Source organism: Volvox carteri, assembly GCF_000143455.1.
Source record: "Volvox carteri f. nagariensis unplaced genomic scaffold VOLCAscaffold_25, whole genome shotgun sequence".
Taxonomy (NCBI): Eukaryota; Viridiplantae; Chlorophyta; class Chlorophyceae; order Chlamydomonadales; family Volvocaceae; genus Volvox; species Volvox carteri.
Genome location: NW_003307568.1, coordinates 476926 through 497678, shown reverse-complemented (window position 1 = coordinate 497678; position 20753 = coordinate 476926). Strand labels below are relative to the sequence as shown.

Here is a 20753-nt window from a genome sequence, read left to right as displayed (position 1 = left end):
CTCTCCTTAAGGCACGGAAAACGCGGAATCCGTCCAGCTGGCGGCAGGGAGGGGCAGAAAGCAGAAAAGGAAGGCTTATTTACATCAATTGAGTTCAGTTCAGCTCAGTAAAAGCCAACAGCCAGAAACGGTCAGCACGAACATCACCATCATCATTATGATCATCATCACATCATCATAATTGTCATGATTATCATCTCCCAGAATCAACCAGAATCATACCAGAATCAGCTAGCTATACACGTACACATTCGCATGCACAATGAGCCCACCTCGGCTCACAAACAGCAGCACAGCAGCACCAACAGCCAACCCTGCCAGACGCGTACATACATACGCACGCACGCACAAAGAAGCACACAAAGAAACATGCTGTATGTCGTACTGCCGTACTAGCACCCGCTGACCCAAAGGTCCTCAAGGCCAGCCAGCCAACCGGAGTGCAGCCGACTCCCCCCCTCCCCCCCCACACACAGAGGGTAAACCACCTTTCCATCAGCATCTACCTCTACCTGGACTGACAGCCACATTTGCAAAAACTCTCCTCAGCCTCCTTAAAACACACTCCCATGGTTTTGGATTGGCAACCGCGTGGTGCTGAATTAGCTGCGTGACAGCACACATACATATATTCCAAGAACTAAGCTGACCAGGAACTAAGTTGTGGCGCCGTTGATCCGCTAGATTTGGTTGGATGCTGGTGGTGAGTTGCTGAACCCAACGAGCACATTCTGAAGTCGAATGGGGTGAATGGATTAGGGTGCCCCTCTCGCAGGGGAGAGCAGGGAACTGCCTCCAAGGGAAAGGGGGCCGCTGGTGAAGCTATACCACCCTGTAACAACATCATACATTCGAGACCTCTCAGGGTCGAAAATCCTTACGATGGTGGAAGGTAGAGTGGCCCTAGTTGATGGACGGTGGTGACCTGGGATAAAGTTAACCTGCGAGCCGACCAGGAATGGAGTTGGGCCGCCGTCGATCCGGCAGAATCCATTTGATGCCGGTGGTGGGTGCGGAACCTGAGCGATCCATTGGGAAGTTGACTAGGGTGACTGGATAAGGGTGCCCCGAAATACCGGGGAAGGCAGGGTTTCGCCAGGCAGCGGCCACCGGTGAAGATATGCCCCCCCTGTCCCACACATCATACATACATACATACATACATACATACATACATACATACATACATACATACATACATACATACATACATACATACATACATACATACATACATACATACATACATACATACATACACACGCACACGCGCGGTCAATGGCCGCTAAATCGGCTGCGCACACGGAGGACTGATGCCACATACCCGTACATATAAACAGACATAGCTACCCCAGCACATAGCTCTACGGTGGCATCGGTCCACGTAATACACACACAGGCAGGCAGGCAGGCAGCCACAAGCCGGGAGATGACCATCACCAACTGACACTTTACGAGAGACAAGAGAGGCCACACACGCGTTGGCTACAGCGGGGAGAGCACCGCTCCCTACACACACACACACACACACACACACACACACACACGCACACAGCTCGCCACCTCACCGGTTGGGACTAACTTAGGGTCTTGACAAAGGCGGATCGCACTTTAATTTCATAAACTGAAGTTTTTTTACCAGGGGGCACTTAAAGAGCATTGCTAAATTCACCGCTTGCCTTGTTTCGATCTGTTTTGTGTGGCCCGTGTCATGCGCTCACTCACCTAACCTTTCTCACCAACGCGTTTTTGGCTTTAAAAAGCATTTCGCAAGGCCACCTTAGACAACGCAGTCAGTCAACTTGTAGTAGCTGCTGGCCCCTGGCCGCTGAAAAGGCCTCTCGAGATGCTGGTGGAGCGCTTGGCGCGTATTTGTAGACGATACATGTGTGCCATACAGTGTACCAGCTACTACACAACCCACCAGCCACCAGCCCATTTTAGCAACCGCCAATAAAAAATCATCGCGCACACAGGTTTGAAGGACGTGACTCAAAGTCGATATGGGTTCCAAACACGACGACATGCCGCCTCGCTCTGTGTGCGTGTGTGTGTGTGTGTGCGTGCGAGCGTGTGTGTCTCTGTCTGTCTGTATGTGTCTCATTTTCCCTGCCATCATGCACTTCATCGAAAACCAACAGTAATCAGCCGCAACCTAACTGCCACTCAACGCTGTACAACCTGCGATCAGCCTTCGCCGTTTCGAGCATCTCAAGGACGCCATTTGGTAATTTACCATACACATACATACATACGAATCGTGTACTAAGGCCCCAAACCCGCACTGCGTCTCGCAAATCAATCCTGCTATTTTCTTCCAAAGCTCTGATTGATCCTCCGTTCATCCATCCCCCTGGTCAGGAGTGTGGCGCCATACCCCACACCGCGGTTATTGAAAATTTCTGTTTTGATAGTACGACATCATCATTACGGTGTGTACGGCATAGTATATTCATACCATCGACTCGTTAAAAGTGCGGTCCTCCCCCAACATACCGCAGCACCGGGCGGCGTCTGCGTGTAAGTTGAAAAAAAGATCTGCGTTGCAACACCTATTATCAGTTAGTGCTTCAACCTCACCAGGAGAAATCTAGCCGTACGTGTGCGACAATACGACACAGCTAATCACAGAAAACGGCGGTGACTCTCAGCAAGAAAGTCTGTCTCGTTCTTCCCGCTGGGTCATCGAAACCCTAAAAGCTCTCTAAAGCCTCCCAAAGCTAGAAGCTCCAAAATTATCACCCTAGTGAGGCGATGTATATGTCTCAAACGACGAGACAAACATACATACGCGTACATACACAGCTTGGAACCTCTGGTTCGCTAGGGCGGGAGGGACACCGCTTACTGCTTTTACATGCAGCGGATGTAACATGCAGCGGATGTAACACACACGCACACACACACACACACAACCCCCATACGAGGACGGGGCACAAGACGACGAGCGACGCGGAGGCAGCGAATTGTTAAATCTATGGAGCCCTGGAGCCCCACTAGTCGAGTGAGTGAGATCTGGAACGAGGTAAATTCCCATCAAGCATCCTCCGTGGTTCCTTAGACCGGGCAACGTGGGCTCAAAAACTCCTTCAAATTTACTTTTAATTTAATTAACGGTCGTACGAGCTTGAGGCCGTACAAACGCCGCAGGGCCTCCGATAGAAAAACCCAACTACCGAACGCAAGGGATAAGGAGGGTGTTAGGAGGTGATTGTGGAGATCAGTGCCAGGTTGCTTGTCGGGGTCTATTTGCTGCAGCGTCTTCCCGCGACCAATTGAGCAGTGAAGTGGCCACAACGAAAAGCCAACAGTTCAGAATTTCCTTTCCCCATCGAAACCAACACAAACCCCCCGGGTAATGTAACGTTGCTTAGTTCGCCAATCACCCAGCCACCCACATCTACATATGTACAAATCCACACATACATACATACATACATATATACATACATACATACATACATACATACAGACTCCTTTACATGAAGTAGAGGCACAGACTGGGTCGCGTAGGGCCCCCTCACACCCCTCTCCCCCCGCTAGGGGGAGAGTGCTTCAGCGGTCGCTCATTCCCGTTGGGGTACCGGGTTAGGTGCCCCTGGCCAGTGTCAGGCCCGGATCGATATGTAACAGATACACACACACGCACACACACGCGCGCGGGCGTCGTAGGTAGGATAAGCTTAACACCTTTTTCGCAGGTAAGGAATAAGCAGCAAAGCTCAAGCTCCAAACCCGCCAAATAATATTATGTAATCCTCAACCGGCAGGCCCGGGGACACTAAAGCAACCTCAGCCGCAGCCTCGAAATCTCAGCCACAGCCACAGGTACCAGTAATCCGGGGGGAACTGCGGGCGCGTGGCCGATTAGCAACGGAAAAAAAGTCATGTACGGCAGTGGTACGGCAGAACGGTAAATGAAGGCCGCTTCCTTGCGCGATCTGTGTTCCCTGCCCTTCCCCAAGCTCCCGAGCAAAATCCATCATAAAGGAGGAGGCAAGGGCCGACCACTGCCGTACAGGCCTGTCCTCTTTACTCAATCAGTGGTGACCTCATCATTTCACCATCCATGTACACCCGCGGGCTGTATCCTTGCACGCGAGCATGACACCCAAAACACCCACAAAAGGCACGTCACGGCGCGAGGAACGCGCCACACCACACCAGACCACACTACACCACACCACACTACAACACACCACATCAGAAAATCCACTCTCACTTACTCAAGAGAGGTGTGTGGGAAACGGAGGGGTATGTTCCAACATGCGTTCGTCCTGCCCGTCCTCATCTCACCAAGAAAACCCATGCCGGGGCCCCACCGGGAAGAAGAAAGCAAAACCCGACCGAACGGCACACACGAAACACACACGGCCGGGCAGGCCCCAAGACCTCAGAAGTCCGCAACCTGCAAGGTAATTATGTACCAACCCCCAATGCAGAGGCGGCCCCTGGTATTACCGCTTGCGCTGCGCTGCTACAAGTTGGGGTAGGAAAGGCCCCAATGGCCACAAAGGGGGATCCGTATCCACTCAGCCACAGCGCAAGAGCCTCGGCACAACAACGCTGGCCGTTCATCGCAGAGCGCCGGCCACCGATGTGCACACACACACACACACACACACACACACACACACACACACGCACACACACACACGCACGCACACACACACACACACGCACACACACACGCACACACACACGCACACACACGCACGCACACACACACGCACACACACACACAGCCTGCTGTACCCGCATCACCGACAGGTTCACACAGTCCCCCCAGCGACGCAGCCCCCCCCCAGCCCTCCCTCCTTCCTCAGCGACCAGGACCACGACGGGGCGGCAACCGGGCGCCACCCCAACGGGCTGCAATGCACCCCGGCTGCAGGTCGCCCCCTCTCCCCCCCCTTCCCCCACTAAGGCACGCACAGACATCACAGCATCACGCTCTTTGAGATCTTTGACACACAATGCTACATCAGGTGATGACTCACAGGTCCCTGGTGGTGCCCTGGCTAGAGTCAGGCCCGGATGGTTATGTAACATACACATGACGCATCATTTACACACATACATACATACATACATACATACATACATACATACATACATACATACATACATACATACATACATACATACATACATACATACATACATACATACATACATACATACATACATACATACATACATACATACATGCAAAGGTACATGCAAAGGTACATACTGCTCAATTAGAGGGTGAGGAAGCTCATGCGCATGGGTGCATGGATGCACGGCATGCCGGGGGCCCCCGGGCAGAGTCGGTGGGGAGGACGTCGCCGGCCAGCCAGCGACATGGTCGCAGCTGGCGGTGGAGGCCACATGCGGCGGTGACAGTCCCGGATGCCGACGATTTGCCTGCCTGATTTGCCTGACATAGCTCGACCCGCCAGCGGCACCTGCTCGCGGCGGCCGCGCCTACTCCAGGTGGCTCCAGCCTCTACAACCGCCTTCATGCCCACCGCCGCTGGTTCAACGAGTGCAGCCGGCGGAAGCTCTTCGGGGAGGCAGCTGCTGGCGGCGGCCCAAGCGGCGGCGGCGGCACCGCCGCCGCCGCCGCCACCGACGTAGGCGACAACGCACGAGGTCCCAAATTGCTCCTGCTGCGTGGGATCCGGGCCAAAGGCAACTCCGCAGCCGGAGCGCCTCCGAAACCAGTCGCCGCCGCGGCCGTTGCCGTCAACGAGTGAAGGCTGCCTGGCGAGGCCGCGGCGGCGGCAGCGGTGGCGGCGACGGCGGCGACGGCGGAAGCTGACTGGGAGGATTGGGGGGTTACGGGGCTGCCGCCAGCGGAGCCGCTGCCTTGGCTCGGCAGCAACGGCGGCAGGTAGGTTGGAATAGCGCCGCCGCCGCTGCCGTTGCCGCCGTTGCCGCCGCTGCCGCCGTTGCCGCCGGCGTGTTCGATGAAGGAATGGCGGCGGAGAAGGGCGGGACTGCCCTCGGTGGAGGGGCCGAGGCTTGACTGCGTATGTGTACGGATGGGAGGGAAATAGGCGAAAGATGGAGGTATGGGGGGTGGGGCACGTGGATTTGTGGGATAAGGAATGTGGAACGGGTTACAGGTGGGCAAGTGCGTGCGTGTACGTGTACGGAAACGCGCCAGCAGACGAACTAACGGAGGTGGGCGTTTACAACAGCCCCTCATTAGGCATCATCGAAGTGTATTATGATCAGGCCTAACGAAAACTAGGTAACAAAACCGTACGGACAACACGGACGGGGACTCTTAACCAGGAACCAGGTGTCGTACATGCTAACTTTAAAGACGAGCAATCAGGAATGACCGTCTCTGGACAGACAGACAGACAGACAGACCACAGCACACTGGCATAAGCGCCCACATTCGCACCTGCGGTCCGGAGGAGCTCGTGACGGGGGAGCTCAGGGCGCTCGCCAGCAGTTGCTGCTGCAGGTGGTACGGCAGGTACTGCAGCGGCAGTTGCTGCTGTTGAGCTGGCGCCGCCGATAGTGAAGAAACCGGCGCAGAGGCCGCCGCCGTCAACGGGACCTGAAACCCCGCGCCGTCACCTCCGTCACCTCCGTCAACGGCACCCCAGGTGTCGACATCGCCGCCGCCGCCTTCGCCGGGTATAACATCACCGCCGATATCGTCGCCACCCCCCGGCGAAGACAGCGCGCCTCCGCCAGCTACAGCGGCCACTGGCGGCACCGCCGACGACAACATCCGACTAGACAACGGCTGTAGCGGTTGTAGCGGCAATGGCTGTGGCTGTATCGTCAACTGTCCCGCCGAATGCGAGATCCACATGGCGCCACTTTCCGAGACGCCAAGGCTTCGTACCCGTACAGGTGCCCGGGGCGGAGGCGGAGGCGCCGCCGCCGCGGCGAAACCGCCGCCGCTGCCGCCGCCGCTACCAATAAAGTCGGACATGCGGCGGGACAGCGGTGCACTGACCCGTGGGGCACCAAGACCTACTCCCAGCTGCTGCTGCTGCTGCTGCTGCTGCAATGGCGGCTGCAATGGCGGCTGTGAGGAGGGCTGCGGGTAAACGGAACGAAGCTGCGGCTGGGGTGTCGCTGCAGGTGTAGCACCTGCAGGACGCATTGAGCCCCCACCCACTGCAAAGCCGGTGGCCGCATACGCGCCCTGACGCTGGCCGACGCTAATTTCCAGTGACCCACGGGACGGTGAGGCCTGCCGCCGAAGCGGCAGCCCCGGCGGCTGGGGCGGCACGACACTAGAGCCGTAAAGCGCGCCCGGCCCGCTAGTGCGCCGGGCAGTAGTTACTGCCGCTGCCGGACTGCCGGATCCCGGCCTTGCATACTGGTTGTACGACAGCTGCTGCGGCTGTAGCTGCGTGGCCTGCTGCTGCTGCTGTGCAAGTAGCTGCTCCACAAGCTGGGAGGTGCTCATGTACGGCGGCTTCGACACCGCCGCCATAGCCGCCGACCCCATCGACCGTTGCGAAGGCAGCAGCGGCCGCCCTGGAAGGGACAACCGCCGGTTCGGCGGCGGCACCCCGTGACCCGCCGCCGCCGCCGCCGTCGCCGCCGCCGCCGCCACGTCCATTGCCGCTGCCACCTCCGCCGCGCCGCCGTCATCACTCGAGCTGCTGGCCTTGCCACCCAACACCACACCGCCGCCGTAGCTGGAGCGGGTGCCGCTGCCGCCGCCGCTGCCGGGCCGACTGCTGCCCTCCGGTACGGGTGGCAACGGGATGCCAAAGCGCGCCGCCGCCGCCGCCGCGCGCCGCGGCAGCTGCGACGCCAGCTGTGACGCCGAAATAATCTCCTCAATCTGGTGGCTCTGTAATCCCGACTCCAACAAAACCTCGATAGGGTCGTGACCGAGCGCTTTGCAGCGCTCCCACAGCGCCGTTGGGATGGCCGGTGGCGGCGGCGCTGCAGCCGCCGCTGCGCCGCCGCTTAGGCCACGCGCCGCCGCCATCCGCGCGCGAGTGCGCTCATAGTCCTGTTGCGCCTGTATCGCCAACAAACAATCCTTCGCGGCGGCGCGCAGCCGGCGTCGTACGGCCTCCTGCTCACGTGCCAACGCCTCCGCCGCGGCAAGCTCCTTCAGCCGCCGCGACTGCTCGCTGCGCTGCAATGACCGCCAGCGTGCGAAGCGGCGTCGCGCCTGCCAGCCACGGCAGTACGACTGGATAATCACCGCTGCGAGTGTACGGATGGCATCCGCGCCTGCGCCCTCCTGTACTAGTTTGCCGATGCGAGTGGTGGGCGCCGCACCCTTATCTACGATGCCGCCGGATCCAGGCGACCCAGTGGCCCACGGGTCGGTCCCAAAGATGGATACCGCAGTGCGAGGCTGCGCGAGAAGCGCCCGGCGGAAGGGAGGAAGGGCGGGAAGATAGGGGGGACGGGGGACCAAAGCGCATGGTTAGGGGGATGACCAGCTTGAGCTCGTTTTGGACAACCGACCCGCAACTGCCCCAACTGAAAATCGCAACGGTTTACAGTGCGTTATGGCAGTCTGGGCTAGAAGGTACGGGAACGATGTCTCCGGTCCCTGACAATGAAGAAGGATGAAAAGAGACCCACGCGCTGCCGTACAAGACCCTACCTGCCAACCGCCGCCGTACTTAATCGCCTCCAGCACGCCAGCCGGACTGTACAACAGCCCCATCCCGCCGCCATCCATGCGGCCCCTGCCGTACATCCACATGTGGTGGTTGGCCAGCGGCTCCAACGCGTCCTCCGGCTCCGGAACCCCGTCGGCTCTGTTGCCGCCGCCGTCACTGGCGGCGCCGCCGTCCCCTCCTGGGATGTTTATCAAGCTCTCTGGACAGCTCAGCCGGCGGCTGAAGGGGGCCTCCGCGCTCCCCGGCCTCGTCGGCCGCCGACTCGCAGCGGGTGGTGCACCATAACCGCCAGCTGCGAACGGGATGAGGAAAGGAGGACGCGAAACGGAAAATAAAACCCCATCTTCGGAAAGGGGAGAGTGAGAAAGGGGAGCCGCGGTCTCCCGGAGAGGGGTCCGGGAGAGGGGAAAGAGGGAGGAGGGCAGTGGATAGGGAAATGAGGAGAGGGGCGAAAAGGGGGGGACGCGAGTGCGGTGACGCAGGAGGCGCCCGCTAACCTGGGGAGAGCTCGGAAACGCAAAGGACATGGTATGGTTAGGGTAAGGGCTATGGTAGAAGCACGGCGTAGCTACAGGAAACATATATACACAAATACATACAGATGCACATATAGGCACATCCGCGCCGCGCCGCGCGCCTGTCGCAACGGACGCTGGTTGGGCCCCTCGTTATGGAACGCCCGGACATGGACCCACCATCGGCGGCGGCACGCTGAGCCGCCAACTCCTCCTCCTCCTTCATCGCCACGTCCTCTGCCGGCGTGCGGGCTTCCACCTCGCGCATCCAAGCGTCCGCCAGTGCCACCTCCAGCGTCCTATGGCTGGGAGGCCGCCGGGTCACCACCTCGCCCCCTGCACCATCTTCCGCTACCGCCACGTCCTCCGTCTCCCCATCTCCCCCCGTCAGCTTGCCGCGCAGCGCATTGACACGCTCAGCCTTATTGTGCAAGGACAGATATGCCTCATGCGCGCAGCTTCCGTCGCCGCCGCCGCCGGCTTCAGCGCCTGGCGGCGAAACCACAGCCGCGGTGTTAGGCCCGGCAGGGCGCTGCATGACACTCGGATACTCGTTTAGGAAACTGTTGGGTTGCCGCGGCACGCCGGCGGAGGTGCGGGTCTGGAGGAGGGCCCCAGTCGAGCGGCCCTTTGTCAGGTGCCTGGAGCTGGTGAAAGGCATCAAGGACGGCGGCGTGTAGTAGCCGAAGATGCTGCTGCCGGACAGGGGGGGATTGGTACTGGCATCGGCGACGGTTTCGGCGTCTGACACCGCGCGGCCGTTGGATGGGTCGCGGCTTCGCTGGAGGCCTGTCCCTGTCCGCTCCAAGTGGCATTTGACCAGCTCCTTGGGACGGTTAGGGAACGGCGAATGCACGGTGCGAAGTAAGGGTTGGCGGACGGAGCAGCACACGGATGGAAGGCACAAGACAAGATTCTGACCAAAAGGGAATAAAAGGTGGAACAGTCCTTGTTTGGGGAAGAACTGAAACGCAATCGCTCTGCGCGGTTATTGTAAGACATGGAAAAACTGCACTGGAAAAAACTGCAGTGAGTATCTTGGATTTTGCTTAGTTGTGAGCTTACGCGACCCTTTTTTATATTCATCTGAATTTACCTCAGCCCGCTCGGCCGTCAGGGGCACATGACAAGATTTCACCTCCACTGGAGGAGGCGTGAAGGTCGGCACCGTATGCGACTCGGACCAGGGATCCTGAGCTAAACGTGTGAGCCCCATGCTGCTTTAGCTGGTGCTACCTTGCAGCTCAGATTGTGCAGCTAAGTTGGGCGCTACACATTGCCAATAAGTAGCTCGAACAGCAAAGAAAATCAGCGAAACTTAGTCAGAGCTAGAGCTAAAAAGTTGCAATATTTTGACAGTATTAGAAGCCATTTGTCTTTATGGTCCGTTAGACTGCGCGAAGTCCCCCAAGAGCTCATAAATAGAGAAATGCCCTGACGGTTTCAAATAAAGGCCCAAATCTATACGTCCGTGAATTATAAATTCACGATATGATAATATTGTCTCAACAATGGACTTAATGCCAATGCCGTACATTACAGACTTGCAGGGCAAAACCTCTGTTTTGGAGGTATGCCTGTAGGCGTAACAACCGTACCGAATCCAGGAAGAAGGTGGCTTAATCAAAAGGGACCACTGTTGCCAATGAAACACGAGACAAAGGGTCCCTACGATGCAAAGCCCTTGCAACTGCTTCAAGCAAACACCGAAGCTAGAGGCTCTAAAAGGCTCTGCGCACTCGCCGTATGGCATTGCTCTTGGCCTCTCTGTCGGCAATAATCCTTGCTGAACACGCCATACAGCAACTAAGCACGGCTTGCCACGGACCCAAAACATTGTGAGCGGCACACGCGAACGTGCTGCTTCAGCTGTCATCGTCGCCGTCATCGTCCCCATCAGCGAAATAGTTCTGCACAAGCACGGGCACAGAAGGAGTTGTGTCGAACGAAGTCAGCAGAATACACAACACTCGGGCGGGGGCTGACGGCTCTGCCAAAAGGGAACGACTTCTTGCAGCCTAATAAGGGTGGGGAAATCCTACGCCGATCTCTCCAAGGAAAGATATTCACAGAACCATGGGATAGCATAAATTGGGGCCCAACGACACACACATCTATCCAACAGGCGGCCCATGGTACGCTCTGCAAATGACTGCCTTGGGAGCAAGCTTACCTTTTTCTTTTTACCGTCGGCGGCATCGACGTAGAAGATGTCGTCCTTCGTAATGTTCTTGTAGTTCTTCAGCAAGAGTTCAGGGATCTGGTGCAAAAAGTCTCCCTGCATCTCTATTTGTTCTCCTCCCGATGCCGTCTTCACAACTGACGCACCGCAGGCAAATTTTTTGCCAAACAGCTTGCCCGCTTCTGAGAGCTTTACGCCGAACTGCTCCAGGCCCGCCACCGTCGTGGTGCTCTTGTTCTTCTGGCGTTGTGCCACGCTGAGGACTACCTGTGGCTTGGTCTTCTTCTTAACTTTGCCACCAGGCAGCTTTTCTACGTCTGCGCCGGCTTTGTCTTTTAGTGTAAGCTTCTCAAGCGACTCTCCGCCCTCCTGCGCCGACTTCCATTTCTTGTACTCTGGGCAATCCGGTGGCAAAAACTCATTGAATTCGGATGGAACTCCGGTAATAGGATCATATTCGACTACCCTCGGCGCCACTGGGGTAGGTGTGCCCGACGTGCTTGGCACGTCTGTGCCGTCAGCCATTGCCAGTACTGTTGATCCTCAAAATTCCGTATGAATGGGTCTACGGTTTGGGAAATACAGTCAAGGCTCAGGCTTTTGATCAAGGAACAAATGTGTGAGACCTAGTCCTTGTTCATGTAAGACAGGAGTGTGCTTTCATTCATTAAATGAACGAGACCCCTCAAACAAGCAAGTCAGGCTTTAAATATTCCAAAGTATCGGATGACATTTAAAAGCCTGACGCCTCCAACTGTCACCGTAATCAGTTGTACTGCCACTGTACTTGGCACGGCAAGGGAGTCCTTCTGCAACGTTTTGCACAAGGCATCGCCAATCTAACAGCGAATCTTAAGACAATAGCCTGAAATGGATAAGTTGTGCACTTGCGCTGATGACAAGCTCGGTTCCGGCGCTTGTCCGTAGCCCCGCACCGTGTCAACCACGCTTGGATGTGCACCTTCAACGCACCGATCAAATCCTCCTACAAACAAAACCACGTACTCGCACACGCACCATGCATTCTCCCGTATAAGCCGACTTGATAGACTCTTCATCTACGCAGGCATTTCCCCTTTGGCTGCCAGTTCCCCTGCCCGCGCAGCGTCTGTCCCGTCTACACAATTGAAATCCTCCTTTAAGACTCACCGAAACGTAGAGACACAGGTAAACAAACACGGCAACCTTCTTCCCCTTCCTCCGCCGCCGTGTACCTACCCCGCCTGTCGTACATAACAGGCCCGGATGCCGCACTCACGAAACGCGACATTTGTGGCGCAGCCCGCTTACCCGCTTTGCCTCCCGGGACACTTCAGGGTGTCACAGAAGCCACCAACAGACCTCAATTCGTACATGTACGACACTGTATACTGTGTGTAAACACAAACATACTCTGGCGCACTCGGAGATCGCTGCTTTGCTGTTCCAGCTTTCGCTGCGGGTCGTTGCTGTCCTTGCTGCTGAGGCCTCGCCGACTGCATTACGCTCACCATCCCGCCTGACCAGTACCTGCCCCAAATCCCCAATCTTTGCAACCCTCTGCGCTCACCCTCCACGCCATCACCGTTTGCTACATCTCCATGCGATGCACACCTATCAGCCCCGTTGGCATACTAGCGCCGAGTAAAACCGCCTTCCAGACACATGACATATGTCTTTCCCCCCGGTAAGTTGCATGGGCTGTTTGGCAAGTACCGGCGTGCGTGCCGCTGCTCAGGCAGCACGTGCGAGTATGTGTTAATTGAAATGGCCAATGGCACGCCCGCGCGATGTTGTGGCCATCTGCTGGGAGGCATGTCATACGCGCTTACGCATTTAAATGTTACCATAGCTACGCGTAATGTTTTTTCTCAGTGTTTCTCTCACACACAAACTGACATTAATTCTCTTGTCCAGATGGCAAGAGGCCCAAGAATTTAGAATCCGAAGGAAACTGAAAACGCGGGCCACGAGCGCAACGTGCGGCATCCTTGCCCCTAAGCACAACCAAGTGCGCGAAGATGCAATAAACGTGAACAAAACTACAGAAACAGAATTACCATGGAATACAAAATTAGGAATGTATATTGAGCTTGTGTTGGGAAACGTGTATATTAGATCTTTAATTAGATAAAGAAAACAGCAGGGGTCCCTGCGCAGCTTCTTGCTTTATTCCATTCCCCCTCTGTCCAGCCGAGGAGAGTTTGGCCCTACTGAAGCCCGTACAGTTGTCGTACTACAACTGGTACAGGTCGACATGCAGAAACAGGGAGAGGGAGAAAGAACTTCGTGTGCAAAATGCACAAGACAAGAAGATGCATAAGCCCGGCAAATAGCCCGCATCACGCTCTTCAGCGAACGCATCAAGACGCACATGACGTCATGCGTAAAACATGATCCATACATCTACGCCCTCGCTATGGCATTTAATTGGATCTGGCTCAACACACGCTCATACATGCCTGCGCAGACGCACATAAGCAAGACAGCGGCAACACGTTTCAACTATACAACTCCGCTAACAAGCACAAAAAACATTCACTGCATGCTTGAAATCTTGACTGTCGTACACCATCGGCAATAAAACCACCTCCCTCTTCCCTTCATTTTACGCCAGCCAGCCAGCCATCATTATACGATCGTAAACCGTAACCATGTGATACTTTGTTTTCTGCTCTTTTCGGCTTTCCGCTGCGATTGTTCTTGCTCATAGTACCAGAGTTCTCCAATGTCCTATAAGAGCAACCATGTCGCGCAAGGCCTAGGGCCCAGGAGGATAAGGACCATGGGTTTCCTCCTTACCATCCCCTCCCCAGCCATTACGCAACTGCCCATGCAGAACCTTCCGAAAAAGATCGCCGGCATGCCATCCAGACCACCACTTCCCTCCCACATCGGGGCACAAAGGAGAAATAATATTTTCGGGAAGAATGAACGTGCAACGGGAATAACGCAATTCTCACTGGCCCAATCGGTCGAATTTGCCTTGCCCCCGGACCCGCCAAAACCCAAAAAAAACTGGCGATGATCCACCACAAGTACAAAACAAATACCTTTTTAGAAAGCCCTTATGCACAAGCGCACGTTGCAAATGCAGGCTTCATTGTTGCCATGCAACTCGCTGTCTGTAGCCATCTTCGGCGCGCACAATTTGCTGTCCTCAACTTGTCCCTGCAGCACTGCAGTCACGAATTGACGTGCAGCGGCTAGAAAGGTCACGTAATAATACCAAACATCCGTTTGTTAAACGAACAAACGCAAACAATTCTAAACATGCAAGGCTAAAGGGCCTATTGGTTGTAGAGGACAACCGTCCAATTTAATTAGTGCTCCAGACATTTGCAAAATCGCGCATGCTAATTGCCAGAAGCTTAGCATTCGCAATAAGGATCTACCTCGCGCGGTAAATCCTCATCGAGCGGATTTCACACAGGAAGGTCTATCCAGAAGGGGCTTCCGCACCGCGCTGCCAAAATGTCATCATCACCGGCAACTCCAGGTCGCCAGCATCACCATCCCGACGCCGCTTCCAACTTTGCCGGCCTATCAAGTAAAACTGCTACTATTAGACACGCACGCACTGGACGCAAATCTTCGGGCCCATTTTCCTCGAGGTTGCAGCGACGGCCGCGACCCAAAGCTGCGGAAAAGCGGCAGCTTAGTTTTTCCCGCACCATCGCCGTCACCACCGCGACGCGCGCGGCTCAAAGTGATATTCTCTTGAACAGGCTTCTTCTTCTCCACTATGCACAGATCGGCGCATCCACATATTCCCCGCAGGCTGCCTCCACCTCCTCCTCAGCTAGATCGACCCGTTGGCGGCGTTGTGGGGGTTCCTCCTCCTCCTCCATCACCTCCACCACTGATTCATCAATACCCGTTTCGGGGAACGCGTCGCCCTCGCGCGGCGTGCATGGCTGTGGATGCTGCTGCTGTTTACCTGACCCATGCGTCTCATCTGCCGAATATTCAGGACAGTTCATCTTCTGAGCAACCACCATTCGAGCCGCCGCCAGATCATGACCTCCCACTTCCACTTCCTCCTCTAGGCTTACAGTCGGAGGCCGTACAACGGCGTACGGCTGTCCATACTCCATGGGCTCCCTCTTGAGCCGCGCGACCAGGGGCAAAAATGCCGTACGGCCGCCCCCCCCCGTCTCTAGAAGAACCTGTGCTGCAGTTAGCAGGTCATCGGTTCGAACCCGGGCAGGGCCTAGGGCCCTGCCGACGCCCCTCGGGACGACGACAAGACGGCCACCGCCGTCAGAGGGGCAGTCGACAGGCCGTACCCGGCCCTCCTGACCCGGCCCTCCGCCACTTTCTTCTCCCCTTCCTTCCCCCGAATCCACCTTCGCATCGGCGTCCTCCCCACTCCAGAGACTCCGCTGGGCCCCGTTGCGGCCGCCGCCACTGCCGCCGCCGCCGCTGCTCTCAATCTGCTGCAGCTCTGGGTGGTGCCGTTGCCTTGCGTGCTCCTGGGCCCCCGGGCCCTCAGCATCGCCGTGATGATCCAGATCCAGATCCAAGGGGGAGAACTCTCCTCCACGATCACGCCACGCGGCCTCGAGCCTTTGCGGTGGGGCAGCAGCCGCCACCACGGCCCCAACGGACATTGGGCCCCGTTGGGGAACGTCCAACCGCCGCTCGCCCTGGAGAGGGGAGTGCTCCTGATGCTGAGGCGGCGGCTGTCGGCTTTCAGCCACCGCAGCCGCCGCCGCCGCCGCGGCAGCAGCCGCACGGCGCGCTTCCGCCTCTTCCTCCTCCGCCACGGCCGCCGCCGCCGCGACAATGGCCTCCAGACCGGAGAAACCCGTCCAGGGGTCCGTACCGTGCCGGTTTTGGGATGTACGGCGCCAGCAGGTGGCCCCCCCGGCTGCTTCCCCGCTCGTGCTGTGTAGGAGAGACGAAGAGGCACAGGATCGCAGGAGAGGAAACGAAAGGAAGGACGGGGAAAAGAGGCGCAGAGGGGGGGAGAGAGAAGACGGGGGGGGGGGAGCGGGGCGGGAGGGTTAAAAAGGGAAACCGGCGGACGGGGGAAGTCAGTGAGGTCCCCATGACACGTCACCCAAGGGGACCTGAAGCCGTACGAAGTCGTCTCATCTCTTCAGACAACACACGGCGCGGCAACAGAGGCACATCCCAACACCTTGCTTGCTTTCAGAGCGCGCTTGTGTGCCTGCGTGCGTTTTTGCATTTGCACGTGCGCGCGTGTGCGTATGTATGTATGTATGTATGTATGTATGTATGTATGTATGTATGTATGTATGTATGTATGTATGTAAACATGTGCATGTATGCTCCCTCAGACCGGCCCCGCCACGTACCCGTTGGCGACCGACGCGGCGCCGCCTCGGGTGCCAGCCCCACCCCGCGGTCCTGCGACGGCAGCGGCGCCGCCGCCCTGTACGACCTCCCCATGAACCTCCCCATCGCTCAGCGCCCGGTTGGCAGCCGCCCCCTCCTCCTCCCCCTCCTCCCCACACTCCGCGGGAAGGGGAAAGTTCACCTGACGGACGTACGGCACCAGAGGCATCAGAACGAGCCATGAGCCAGCAACGCACGAGAGGAAAGAAAAGAGAGGAAAAGAGAGAAAAGGAGAGAAGGAAAGGAAGGAACGGCGGAGAGTTCAGTCCTAAGGGAGACGAGGTTCCCTCATCAAATCCAAAGATTCAAAGCGCGATGTTCAGTTCAAAGCGCGGTAAGGCCGAATGAGGAGGAAAGCGTCCTGGCAAGGAAATGAAAGCGTTGACGAGGACTGTGTAATTCGACATCAGACATGATGCAAGCTGATACAGGAGAAATATACCACCAACCGATGATTGAAACTAAAAAACTGAAAGCAACTAACGATAGGAGACCGGAGAGGCGCACGTCACATAAAGTGGTGCAGGACACACAGGATGTCATGACGTGGGCTGACTATGGTTTCGGAACCAGACGCGGGCGGGCGGATGTTTGTCGTACCCGAGCTCCAGCGCCGCGCAAGGACCTTGCGGCTTCGTCGTACGCGCGCGCGGCGTCCTCTGCCGTGTCGAAGGTGCCCAACCACAGCCGGCCGCCCTGAGGGTCGGTGGTGGGGGGGTCGGTGGGGGGTGGGTGTAACAAGTAGGGGCGAAAAAGAACGCATTCGATGGGATAGCCAATGGCGGAGGAAAAGGGCAACATACGGTGAGGCCGTGAACTCATGTGTGCTCCTGTTCGTACACGCCTGAACTCAGAGAAAATGCTGGCTCCCTTTCCTCTCCCCCTCCCGCTCCCCCAAATCTACACACGGGTATATGCGTTCGCACTCGCGCACGTAAGGCCTTTCCCGCAGGAATTTTACCTTGGCGGGGTCGCGGATTTCTGCAGCGAACTTTCCCCACGGACGCTGCCGTACGCCACGGTACCGTACGGCACCCCTGGCACGCGCCGCTACCGGTCCAGGCTTCAGCTTCGGTGTGGGGCCCTTGGGCGCGTCCGCTGTACCACGCGCCGTCGGCTGCTGTGCCGCCGCCGCCGGTGGGCTTGAGGCAGCAGCGCCCCCAGTGGCGGCGGCGGCGGCGTCACAAGCGCCGCCGCCGCCATCGCGTGCTGCCGCGTCGACAGGGCCGTCAACGTCACCATTTCCCCCCGCGACGGCGACGGCGGCGGCGGAGCCTGGACTTGACATGGCAACGCCAATAGACTCTGTCATCTCCGAGTCACGGTCATCATCGCCGCCGCCGCCAGCAACCTGGCCCGGGCCCGCCGATGCCACCGCCGCCATCGCCGCTGCGGCGATGGCAGCGCCAGCCCTTGTCATGTCTGTACCGCGCTCTCGCTCGGGCGCTGCCTTGAACTTTTGCCGGGCCTGCTGGTGCAGCGCCGCATGGCCACTGGCGGCGGCGGCGGCGGCAGTTGCACCGTCGCCGGCTGCGGCGCTCCTATCCGTGCGTCGGGCACTGGGACTAACCAGCGGTTCAGCTCTTTGCGCGCCACCGGACGGCATGTCACCTCCCGTGGCAGTGCCATGGCGAGACGGAAACGCGGCGCTGCCGTCCGTACGGCCGGCTGCGGCGCCAAGCTTGCCTTCGTCAGCAGCGGCCCCGATCGCTGCGGCGGGTCCGTACCTGTTCTGGCTCTTCAAGGCGGCAGCCGCCGCGGCGGCGGCCGCCTTCATGTACGCCGATGCATTAGCAACGCCGGCGCGGCCGGCGGCGGCGGCGAGCTGCGTAACGGGCAGCGGGAGCCGGAGCCGCGCGACTCCCGCATGAGGACCCTCGGGAACCACATACTCCGTAGTCCGCTCGCTCAGGCCGTTCTGTGACCGTGGCCCTACGTGCATAGCATTGAGGTCCAGCAGCGCCGCCGCGCCGCCGGAACCAGACCTTGGCGACGGCGCAGCGGCCGCAGCAGTCCCACCCGGCGCGGCAGTGGCAGCTGGCGCGGAGGCCACGCGGGGTCGCTTCCGTGTACCGCCTTCCAACAGAAAGTCCGCCGACGGCGTCGGCTGCGGGAGAAACTTGTCATACTCGTAATGCTCGTCCGCAGGACCATACGGATTGTCGCTGCCTTCGTACGGCGGTTCAACGTACTGTACGGGGCGGTACGACCAACACTGTGGCGGGGGTTGCCTATATGGGTAGGTGGAGGACAGCCGGCGCTGAGAATACATCTGCTGCTGCTGACGTAGGGGCTCTGCCGAGGCGGCTACTGCGGCTACACGGTGTCCCTCATGAAGGCCCCCCCAGCTCCAGGAAGAAGGCTCGGGGCCGACCTCGGAAGCGCGGCGCCGTACAAAGCCGCGAGTTGCGAGGGTGTCCACGTCATCATGATCATCGTACGGCGCTTCCACATATCGGCCCGCGGCAGTTCTTACAGCATCGTACCTTCCGATAGGGGCCCCATGCGCCCCCAGATCCAAAGAGTGGCGGCTATTGCAAAAAACTGTCGTATCAGGCCCGTCCGAGTTGTCCTGTCGTACGGACCCGCCTCCATCAAAGGAGCGTGCTAGTGCACCGGGTCCTTTGGCATGTGACGGATGCCGTTCATGCTCGTACAAATCCTTATCTGGATCCAGCTCGTCCATCCTAGTGTCCAGATAGCGATCCTGTCGCTGTCGTTGCTGCTGCGCTTGGTACTTGCGAAATACGGCCAGCGCAGCCGCCGCTGCCGCGGGATTGCCGTTCCGATAGGCATTCAGAGCCGTTGCCGCCGCCGCAGCAGCCGCGGCGGCAACGCTGCCGCTACTGCCGCAACCATTTCCAGCGGACATCATTGCCGGCGCCGCCGTGTCGTCCCACGCGCTTCGGCCATGGGCGGCGCCGCCGCCGCCACTCACGTCGCGGCCGCTATCAACACTGTTCACATCGCCGTCGCCGCCGCCGCCGCCGCTGCCAAGACGTCCTGACCGGCGGGCAGCCTGACGCAGAGCCTCTCCCTTCCCGTCGTCCGGCTGTACAACACCATTCGCCGTACCCTCCAGCTGCCCTACGCCGCCATTCTGCGGCGCCGGGAGCGGCAGCGGCGCCGCCGCGGGCGTATCCACAAGGGCCTTATCGTCCTCCGGCACCGGCGTCAGCTGCAACTGGTTGCCCCCCGAAGACGGCTCCATCGGCGACTCCTCGTCCGAGCGCCGCTGAACCCGCTGAGAAGAGTACGAACCCGACCCCGCTGCCGCCGCTGCCGTACTCGCCGCACCACCCGCATCGTGATAACGCTGCTGCCGTTGCTGCTGCTGCTGCTGTAGCGGCGGCGGCAGCTCCTGCGACTCCCGTAGCAGGGGCCCCGCGCGCTCAGCGGCGGCAGCAGCGGCGCTGGCGGCGGCGGCGGCGAGCAGGCTGACTGTACTGAGAAGAAGACTGGGACCCAGCGGCTGCCCTGAAGTGAGGTCCATGGGTGTGATGGCGTACCCCGCATTGTCGCCGTCAGCCGCCCCCGCCAGCTCGTGAATCTCCGAAAGCTGCAGCTGCAGCGTCAGCACTCCCCCGCGGATGGAGGCGGTCATCGCGGGGTTGCCTGTACGACCGTGTGTATTTACCGACGGGCCGTGAAGCTCCGACGACGACGGTGCCGCTTGCGGAGCCCGTGACGGCGGGGCCGAAGCATGCCGTGGAGGGTACGGCAGCTGCGGCGGCGGCGGCTGCGGGGGAAGAGGCTGGCGAGGCTGGGGGGGATGGCTATGATGTGCGTGGTGAAAGTGGGTTTGATGGGGGTGTTGACTGCTTTGGGCTCGTGCTGGCGGCATGGAGTGAAGTCTGTGCTGCGGGGCCTGGTAACTGAGGTGTAGCGTCCGAGATGGCGGGTCGGTTGCCTTCAGGGCCTGTCGCCGCACCCCAACGGCAGCGGCGGCGGCGACGGCGGCGCCGGAAGGCGGCCCCCTGGAGTTGATGACCACCGGGATGTCTCCGCTGGTCTCGGCCTGCGGATGCCGTCGACTGGACCCGGCAGCGGCTGCGGCGACGGCAGTTGAACCGACGGGGATATCACCATTCGAGACGCGGC

At 58.8% G+C, this 20753-nt stretch overlaps 3 protein-coding genes across 3 annotated transcripts; all 3 read right to left on the bottom strand.

The window, feature by feature from the left end:
• Positions 1-5243: 5243 nt before the first annotated feature.
• On the bottom strand, positions 5244-10343 carry VOLCADRAFT_92252 (uncharacterized protein; the record flags this gene model as incomplete). Its single annotated transcript, XM_002951627.1, has 8 exons — positions 5244-5748; positions 5808-6013; positions 6401-6751; positions 7133-7497; positions 7702-8338; positions 8594-8904; positions 9308-9953; positions 10224-10343. 8 exons carry the CDS (start codon positions 10341-10343, stop codon positions 5244-5246), a joined length of 3141 nt encoding a protein of 1046 aa, XP_002951673.1.
• A 305-nt stretch (positions 10344-10648) lies between these two features.
• VOLCADRAFT_105191 (uncharacterized protein) lies at positions 10649-11834 on the bottom strand (the record flags this gene model as incomplete). Its single annotated transcript, XM_002951626.1, has 2 exons — positions 10649-11037; positions 11301-11834. The coding sequence occupies 2 exons, from the start codon at positions 11832-11834 to the stop codon at positions 10993-10995; spliced, it is 579 nt and encodes a 192-aa protein (XP_002951672.1). The 3' UTR covers positions 10649-10992.
• A 3197-nt stretch (positions 11835-15031) lies between these two features.
• Positions 15032-20256, bottom strand: VOLCADRAFT_127468 (AP2 family transcription factor; the record flags this gene model as incomplete). The annotated part of the gene is made up of 4 exons (XM_002951625.1): positions 15032-16178; positions 16613-16794; positions 17253-17348; positions 17614-20256. 4 exons carry the CDS (start codon positions 20254-20256, stop codon positions 15032-15034), a joined length of 4068 nt encoding a protein of 1355 aa, XP_002951671.1.
• Between the last annotated feature and the right edge of the window lie 497 nt (positions 20257-20753).